The sequence below is a fragment of the Eucyclogobius newberryi genome, unplaced genomic scaffold (assembly GCF_026437365.1).
Source record: "Eucyclogobius newberryi isolate DKJ021-1_F unplaced genomic scaffold, fEucNew1.0.hap1 SCAF_7, whole genome shotgun sequence".
Lineage (NCBI taxonomy): Eukaryota > Metazoa > Chordata > Actinopteri > Gobiiformes > Gobiidae > Eucyclogobius > Eucyclogobius newberryi.
This window is the reverse complement of record NW_027316389.1, coordinates 25,990,572-26,000,261: the sequence shown is the minus strand read 5'-3', so window position 1 is coordinate 26,000,261 and position 9,690 is coordinate 25,990,572. Positions and strand designations below refer to the sequence as shown.

Below are 9,690 nucleotides of genomic sequence, written 5' to 3'. Positions count from 1 at the left end.
ACAATAATGTCTGTACCATGACATATTGTGCATGTTTGCTTTTACAGTTTTAAGCAGCATCTTCCAGACTATCTTACAAGCCTGTGTCTTCTTTGTGCCAGTATAAAGTCTGGAGAAATAGAGCTTCAGGAAAGGCATCCGGCGTAATTGCTGCACCACTCCACCGGGCGGTCGATTATTTGACAATCTCAGTAAATTGCAATTTTTGTATTACCGTTTTTTTGGCACAGTCTTTTCTGATAACATCTATAATTTTTTGCCCCAGACTTGTTTTCCACGGTTTCACAAAACTCTTCATGTTGATGATGAGATGACCAGTCCTCAAGTCTTCATGTCCAGCAACTAAATAATCTGATCCTGGGAGGGGTAAAAAATAAAGCATAGCAATGACCATTTTTCACAAAAGCAGAAATCTGTCAAATCCACATGATTAAACATCTATTAAAAAAATAATTTGGGACCGAACTGTTGCTTCAGGCATGAATGAGTTTCTCTTCTTGTAAAGTGTTAGTCTCATAAAAGAGAGGTGGCTCTAATCTTTGGGCTGTAAATGTCCAATTTAAATGAGCAATGGCAGAACATTGGCACACGTCCAAATGGTTTACACTTGAGCAGAAAAGACCAACTAATCAGCACAAAACCTCCACCCCATTTTAAGTGCAAGAAGGGGCTTAAATAGTTCAGTGGTGAAGTATATAGTACATGACTGTATATATTCCATCCACCATGGACCATGCTATGTGCGTGTGTGTGTGTGTGCAGTGTACCTGGGTTGAGTATGGGGCAGGTGCAGCCCTGTATAGTCCAAGATTCAGGGTGAAGGGTGAGGGTGCCTCTCAGGATCTTTAGTCTCTGTTTGCTGTACAAGACTTTCTTAACCGTCACCTCCACCTCGGCGTGGGAGCCTTTGTCGTCTGCAGCCTTTACTTTTGCCATCAGGACTAAACGAAAACAGAAACAAAGTGTTTCTTAGAAAAACTACATTTTCTCTACTACATCTTACACTATTGCTAATCCTTGCTGGAGTGTCACAGCAACAAAAGCAGGGTTTTAGGATGACCTTCCTTTTGCAGACAATGCCCATTTATCCAGGCTTGGGACTGGAATATTGAGTACAAAAGTCTGTTTGTAACTGAATTTGAACACTGTAAAAGTAGAATTTGTGCAGCAATATATGGGAGCTGTAACAAATTGAGTATGAGTCAAACATAACTAATTTGGAATAGTGAGTCTGACTGATTTCAACTAGTCCGAACAACTCCAGATTTATTTATTAATTTCTGTGTTTCCTCCTTACTTTAGGATGGAAGTGCCTGTCCCTTTCCTCACTTATTTACTTATTTAAATTAGGAAATGTACCAACTAACAAACATTTCTGAAGTCTTTTCTTTGAATAATTGGTGTAACCTGAATGCATCAAGCGTCACTCACCGTAGTCGTACTCTGCAGCACAGAAAAGCTTAGGATTACTGAGAGTCGCCTCCACACATTCACACTTCTCTGTCAAAATGAAAGGAGATAAATCTTTACAGCATAAATTATCACTTGGTCTGAATGTGCAGGTCTTTTGAACGGATGACTATGGTCGTTTGTATTGCTGATTGTGATAGATGCCTCATGAACCGTGGCGTACCGGAATGGTGCAGTGCAGAGAACAGCTCCTCTGGCCTGAAGAGTGCCATCTCACTCCTGCCGCTGTGGTCAGTGGCTGCGAACGGGACCCCCACTTCTGAGCTGCAGTGGTTAAACCAGCGTTACTGAAGGTCAGGCGATTTATAAATGAGGCTCATTTCAAGCAACGTTATGTTTTTATTCTAAATATTTCAGATGTAAAAACTGTAACAATAATAATGATGAAGAAAATATCACAGTTTTGAAATTAAAATGCAATAGGTCACAGAGCATTCTGTAATATTTAGGACGATTAGTGATCTCACGATTCTCTTAAGGTTTCAGAGGGTTATGAGCCTGATGCATGTATAGTGTTGCTTTGAGACATAAGTAATAAGTAAACTAAGTGCACTAAGTAAACTTCTTTGGCATATCAGAAAGGAAAATGAATGAAGGGTTACAATAAAAGCTGTTTCTTGGTGAACAGAATGCCACATATTTATCATTGTCATTTGTCATTGCTCTTCTTTTCTTTAACAAAACAAAGAGTGTGTTGATGACAGCTGTCATAGGGACATTGGTTATTCATATAATGCATATATAATGGAATTCCAAAACAGTAAGACTCACCCAGACAGACAGTCTCCTGAATAGGGGTCACACTCCCCTGTGCAGTCACAGGGACGACAGCCATATTGTCCCAGTCCCCAGTATCCCATCATGCATCTGTCACAGTGGGGACTGGCCACTCCTGGTTTGCAGGTGCACCCCCTGCTGCTGGGGTTACAGAGAGGACCCCCGGCTGAGACAGAGCCCAGAGGGTGGCACAAACAAGCTGTAGTGACGAGGGATGAGAGGACAATAGAGCTCAATGTTAATGCCCCTTTCCTCAAATAACCTACGTATTACAATTCAAAAAAGTATGTAGGATTGTACATGGTCAAAAAGCATGTACCATACACTGGATTTCCATTTTAATTAGCCACTTGTATCCAACAAAACTGCAAATCGCTGTTTCTCTGTTCCTGATGACAGATTACTTTTGTACACAACCTTTATTTGTTTCAAAGACGTCATGTTTGTTCTTACAATGCTCCAGTGTGCTATAGAGGCGAAAGGGCAGAAATGTGAAAAATGTGCGTTCATGGAGCATAGGAAATTCCTGCATTGTTTTCAGTGATGTTCATGTTACAAGATGAGCCCCTATCATCCCTGTGGAGCTGCAGCCTGGAGTCATTGCCAAAGAGAGGGCTCATATCAGGGAAACTGATCTGCATTAGCTCAAGGGAAACATCAAATACACGTTACTCACTGCAGAATCAAAGGCAGTATCCACACTGGATTTTGGCATTCATTCAAAACAAGTTTTACCTAAAGGAAGAAATAGGAGACGGTAAAGGGGTTCTCTCAAAGCTTGACCTCACATCTATATATTTTTCATTACCATATAAAACGCAGTCAGTGGGCTATTTTAAGATTAAATGAATGTCAAAAGAAAATGTGCATATCACTCAACCTCTAAAGACACTACACACTACTTCTGAACCTTTTACTGGAGGAAAAAACGTCCAATGCCTTTTGCCTTGCCCCTCATCAGCCATTGTCTCTAGGCCGAATATTAAATGTAATAGAATACATTATTTGTGGGTCCCTCAACGAGATGCTCACACAGCCCTACTGGGGCGCCCTATTGTTAAGAATCCCTGTTCCAGGCTGTACTCCGCCTAAGGCCCATAGTTACTGGGCTAAGTTCCTATTATTTATTTCATTTTATCCCTATTTGCTTCACTTGCTGGGGTACTATTCAAAATACTGATACAATTGCAATTATACATTTAAAATACCATGTACAAACGACCATTATATCACTCAAATAATACTATATAATGACAAGCCTCCAAACCTATGAGGAGGTCAAATAGATTTGGGTAATGTAATGGAGGAGGCGAGGACAGAGAAGCAGCAAAAGTCTTACGTTGGCAGGAATTGGGTGACGTTTTTGGTAGAGTTGGGTCCCTGTAGTGTCCTCTCTTACAGATCTGACAGTTGGGCCCCGCAGTGTTGTGGAGACAGTTGTCGCACACACCTCCACCTCTCCGGCCCGATAGCAACCACAGCCTCCGGTCCAGGTGACAGCTCTGAGCATGGCCATTACACTTGCACTCTGTGGTCAAACGAACACATTAGTCTTTTATAACCTCCAGCCCTGAAGGAAGCCTTACATGGCTGATGGTTTGCAAAGGTTTTATGATGGTAAAGTGTGCAGAGTGTATTGCTAAAAGGACACAACGCCAGTATGTAATAGCAGGTTGAAGCCATCGAACCTCCAACTTTTTCATTTAGCGCTTAATAAACAAATAATCACTTAGAAGATCAATATGAGGAGCAAGGAGCTTTTATGAGAGACTGTAAAGTATTTGTCTTAACACATGAGCAGCCCAAAGGTGATATGTGATTTATGGTGCTAGTTTGATTTTACAGATAGGTCTACATGCGGTGTGTGGGGCCCATCACTCACTCTGGCACTCGTGTGGGCTCCCGCTGATGCCATTGGCCGCCTGCCATGGTCGGTTGTTGTAAAGAGGAGCACAGAGCTGGCAGTGGTCGCCAGCAGTGTTGTGGCGACAGACGCACTTCCCATGGACCTGAAGGACAAATACGCATCAAGACTGCATCTGGATAAATGGCAGGTGAGAATGCTTTTAAGGAAGAAAATTTACGTTTTCATGTAAACAACATGTAAACAAGTGAAATATGTTGTAATTTAGGTTTTAGGCCGACTGGATAGTGAGTACATGTATCCAGAGTGTTCAAGACATAGACAAATGATGATTGTTCTACTTTTACGTTCAAATAGTTTCTGTTATACTAAAGTCTCTTTATATATTTGGAAATCCCATTGTATGCCTTGTTATGTATTTATCCTCTTATTGATATGCAAAAACCTCATGTACACAAACAGTACTACATGCCCCAAACAGCGATTAAATTGTTGAAATTAGAGAACAGCCTCTCCATTTGCAGTAAGGGGCATTACATAATACTGACTGTGGATTGTTAAGGCATTAGAGTAAAAGCCATAATTACTGTTAGTGTTGCCACATCTTTAAGCTCAGTAATGAGAGGTGAAGCTGTTCAGAGAAACATCAAACTTCTGCCTGTTGTTGTGGTGTATTTACTCTCAATATTTCCCCAAAACAAAACAAAATCTCTATAAAAAAGGGACCATTGTCAAGGCGATTTATATACGCTCACCATGTTGTGTGTTTTCCTCTGGTGGCCGCTGACTGGCACACAGTGGTCTGCATGTCCGTTGCAGAGGCAGCTTCCCTTCACAATAAAATCATAAATTGCATAATGTTTTGTGGGCAGATCTCCAGAGTGTTTAGCTTCACAGGGACAGGGCTGGCGCTGGAGGAGTTGCACCCTCAGGTTGGTCACCATCAGCTGCTCCTGGGCGTCTGGTCCATAGGGGTCCAGAGCACTCCCAGGGGATAAGGCCCGGTATATCACCTTTGGATTCAAGCCAAGAAAAGAGATAAATTATAATATACTTATAAATATTCTTTATGACCGTATAGGCTTCTGTGAGAAAAATATGGTATTTCAGCACCTTCACTGTCAGTTTCACTTCACGCTTGAATTATGTACAAAGCACCCCGCTGGCAGTGGTGACGGGGCAATGAATCATGTTAAAAAGCGAAGCACATATCAATTTGACAGGGGTCGGAAGCAGCTAATAAAAGAAGTCATGTTACTGTAACTGAGAAGATTTTTGGGGGTGATTGCACTTTTTAAGACATTTTTAAACATGTACTTGTGCTTGTAACCGAGTATAATTCTTTCCATGTGACTGTAAGTCCCAATCGTCCTAATGCACGGCTGTCCTACTGCTGTCTTTGCATCTGTCTGTCCACCTCTATAAACGCAAACACACAAAAGCACTGAACCACTCCATCTAATGATTTTAGCTCATAGAATAAAGGAACTTGATTCAGCATTAGACAGAAATAATCCAGCCAGGGTTGGCCTTTGTCATCGGTTTTGTTCATAGTTTTTATGGACAGAATTTCTAGGCGCAGTCAAGGGTCGCAGGGGGTCCGGTTTGGGGACCACAGGATCTCATCTCTGCTGTTTGCAGACGATGTTGTCCTGATGGCTCCATCAAACCCGGACCTGCAACATGCACTGGGACGGTTTGCAGCCGAGTGTGAAGCGGCTGGGATGAGAATCAGCACCTCCAAATCCGAGGCCATGGTTCTCGACTGGAAAAAGGTGGCTTGCCCTCTTCAGGTGGGTGAGGAGTCCTTGCCCCAAGTGGAGGAGTTCAAGTATCTCGGGGTCTTGTTCACGAGTGAGGGAAGGATGGAGCGTGAGATCGACAGGCGGATCGGTCTGTCGCGGTCGCTGCATTGGACCGTTGTGGTGAAGAAGGAGCTGAGTCGAAAGACAAAGCTCTCAATTTACCAGTCAATCTACGTTCCTACCCTCACCTATGGTCATGAGCTTTGAGTAATGACCGAAAGAACAAGATCGCGGATACAAGCGGTCGAAATGAGTTTCCTCCGCCGTGTGGCTGGGCGCTCCCTTAGAGTTGGGTGAGGAGCTCAGGACCCAGGACACGCTGGAGGGACTATGTCTCTCGGCTGGCCTGGGAATGCCTTGGGATCCCCTTGGAGCTGGAGGAAGTGTCTGGGGTGAGGGAAGTCAAGGAGTCCCTGCCAAGATTGTTGCCCCCGAGACCCGGCCCCGGATAAGCGAAAGAAGATAGATGGGTGGATATTCAAGTTTTGTACTACATTTACAGCACTAAAATTGCATCAAAATGTAACTTGTACTTTGAGAAGTATGTGTACTTTTTACTTTTATTTAAGTAAAAATGTTGGCAGCAGTACTTGTAGGTTACTTATAATTGAGTACATTTTTAGCCATGTAACTGTACTATTTGGGAACACATTTTCAGTCGACTCGTTCCACCACTGCAATTTGATTTAAAAACAATGATAAACTTTTGTTATTTATAGACTTCTAACTCTGAAGAAGCACTTTTGGATTTTAGTTGCTTGTGTTTGAACTGAGAGATTGTGTCTAAGATTTAAGATTTAAGATTTAAGATATTCCTTTATTGTCCCACATGGGGAAATTTCATTGGTGCAACGCAGATAGATACAGAGGTAGATACAGAAGAACAGATCACTTATAGGAACGTTATAGGTCTGTTGTGAAGTACAAAATCACTTACACTATACAATAAAAGGTGCTGTATTTGTATGGCATGCACAGTTGGTATGCTTAAAACGGTAAGAGTTTTTAGCATAGCAACTGACTCCAAAATAAAATACATCTGGTTTTGCTCATAAGGCTGATGGAAAATTTAACCCAGCTCCAAAGTAAACATGACGTGCTTATCTTGGTTCTTATGTGGAATGGTTGAAATTGTATGTTGTGAGACGATCTGCATGTATGGACGTGGTCATTGGTTTTCATTAGCTCAAGGAAATGACTGTCAAACTCACTTATAATAAAGGCTTTTCTGCTCTAACCACATTTACTCTTGTCAGTGCTCCTTTTAGAGAACCTTCTGTAACACAAGTACTGCAAACACTTGAACAATATATGATTTGATATTATAATATGATCCTGTTATTGTTAGTAGCGCTATTACCTCAGATGTGTCATTCTTTTCTGACTACACCACACACTGCATTGTACTGTTAAATGCATAGGCGTAACTGGACCATTACTCCCTCAGCCTATGGGTGTTGAGCAACAAAGAGACATGATCTAAACGGACTGCCATATACACAAGTGTGCTGTGTGTGTAATGGCACGTACTTAATGTAAATTCCTCATAATTATGAGATCAGTCAGAGCCATTTAGTCCTTCAACCTGACACAAGTCTATGGTATGCAACACGCATGCACTAGTCTGCTGTCAGTGGGCCTGAGTCTGGAGACATCAGAGGCAGTGTCACTGATTTGCAACATAAATGAGGATGTAAAAACGTGAGCTTGAACAAAATAGATTCTCATCCAACTCTTTCCAAGATAAATAGAGTTTTGAAAGAAGTAACATTAACAAATTTAATAAAGCCATAAACTTGACCCAGAATATCCTGATTTTATTGTTTTATTTGTGTGTTTTTTAATTACCCGTTGCCAATGCTCCATGAGGAATTATGGTCTGACTTGTCATGCTGGAATATCACCACTAGATGTCACTAACTCACCCTCAGCTGCAACAGTTAACCTCACCTCTCCTCTGGTGCACGGGAAGGCTCCTGAGTACTTGGAGCTGCATGTGGTCCCGTTCCCCGGTGATGACTTCCCCTCCGCGAGCCCGAACGCCTCCTCACAGTTTCGGGCAAAGCACTTGAGCGTGGTCCAGGTCTGTCCGTGGTCCTGAGAGCGCTGCAGCGTCATGGCAGCGGGACGGGGCGAGCGGAACACCAGGATGAGATGAGTGAACAAGAACTCGGTCTCAAAGTCCAGCCGCACCGTCTCCTCCCGCGCGCCCTCCGCAGACTGCCACCAGGTGTGAGGGGCGCGGAACGACGAGTCGCTCATGGCCGAGGCGAGATGCGCGTCCCCGGGTGAGGCAGCGCTGCACTTGCCGCACTTGGGGCTGGCGCAGAATCCCTTACCGCTGCGAGGGAAGAGCGGTGGCTTGAAGGCGCAGTAAGGCTCAGAGGAGTTGGAGCCGCACACCGAGTGAGTGGTGATGAGTCTGCCCAGGGCCAGGTTCCCCATGCGCGGGTTACAGGCGCGCCCGGAGCAGCCGCTGTCCACAGGTGGAGCTCTGGAGGCTGACAGGGCTGGGGGGAAAGGCGCACAAGGGTTTAAACACGCGCAACACAATAATGCATCGTGTTTCATCTGTTAAAAGATGCTGTGAATGACCTAATTTACCTGGAAGGAAATGAGAGATTGCGTAAATCCAAATGATCATCTTGAAATAGTCGGTCTTCTGAGCAAAATAGAAGCGTAAACAAAGGTTTGGTCCAGAATACGTGGTTATTACACGCTTCAGAGCTGCCAGTGTGATGAAACCTTTTCAAACTGAGCCCGCTTTACGTCCTCCAGCCTCAGCCGCAGACACTTCATTGACATGTGGAGAGTTTTTCTGCCCCACCTCTTTCTGATGTTCTCTCAGACCCCACCCACGCACAGAGTCAATACAGTGGAAATCTGGATGTAAACTATTGTCATTGGCATGTGGTTAGATTAAGTGTGTACACACTATAGGCTATCACAGTACTAAACTATAACATTATATTGATAAGAGCTTGAGAGCCTATACAAAACCCAAATATTTGTTATCCCTCTCTCAGCCATAGAAAATATGTTTATGTAGAGCTTCACAAAAAGTGTAATTTGTGCTAAACTATATAGCAAATCTGTTAATATAATATAAAAAAAAACTATTATGGTTGTAGTATCTGTTCAGTAAAACCTAAAACATCTGGATTTTACCTGCATCAAAAATCTAAAAGAGTCTGTCATAATCTCCTATTAAATAAACAAACGTTCAATTCAATTTATTTTTGTAACGCCCAAAATCACAACAACTGTTGTCTCGGATAAATACTAGAGTAAATGTGTTTGAACCAGGCTCTAATATCACTCACATGTGTCTGAGTCGTCGTCCATTGACAAAACCACCTGGATTTTTTATTATTTTGTGATTATTTGAGGTTTCTCCATTGAAATCTCATGATATTTCGTTTCACTTTTGCCTCACGTTGCCAATATTCTGTCATTTAGAACGTATTTTAGAGTGTATATAATGTGACAGATGAAACAATAATCAAATAATGTTTAGTTTTGATTGATACTCTTTACATCTTTGTCACAAGCCAAACTGTAATCATTCACATGAGTTTAACCAACTTGATGACAATACTGATGACTATAAATCAATCGTTCTCTCAAATCTTTATCGATTTACACCACACAACACTCCCAGGTAAGTGACTAAACTTTCACTGAGTCTCGTCAACTTTTACCAGCTCCTCAGACCCTCTGACCCTCAGCAGCCCCACACCTCAGGGCCATGGCACTCCTGACCCCGATAATACA

At 42.7% G+C, this 9,690-nt stretch overlaps 1 protein-coding gene across 1 annotated transcript; it reads right to left on the bottom strand.

Moving 5' to 3' along the window:
* Positions 1–75: 75 nt before the first annotated feature.
* LOC140349504 (netrin-4-like) lies at positions 76–8,609 on the bottom strand. The gene is made up of 10 exons (XM_072435861.1): positions 8,521–8,609; positions 7,867–8,426; positions 4,867–5,124; positions 4,130–4,256; positions 3,587–3,775; positions 2,242–2,446; positions 1,634–1,734; positions 1,432–1,500; positions 768–941; positions 76–357 (listed from the first exon to the last, which is right to left on the bottom strand). The coding sequence occupies exons 1-10, from the start codon at positions 8,558–8,560 to the stop codon at positions 176–178; spliced, it is 1,905 nt and encodes a 634-aa protein (XP_072291962.1). The 5' UTR covers positions 8,561–8,609; the 3' UTR covers positions 76–175.
* Positions 8,610–9,690: the final 1,081 nt, after the last annotated feature.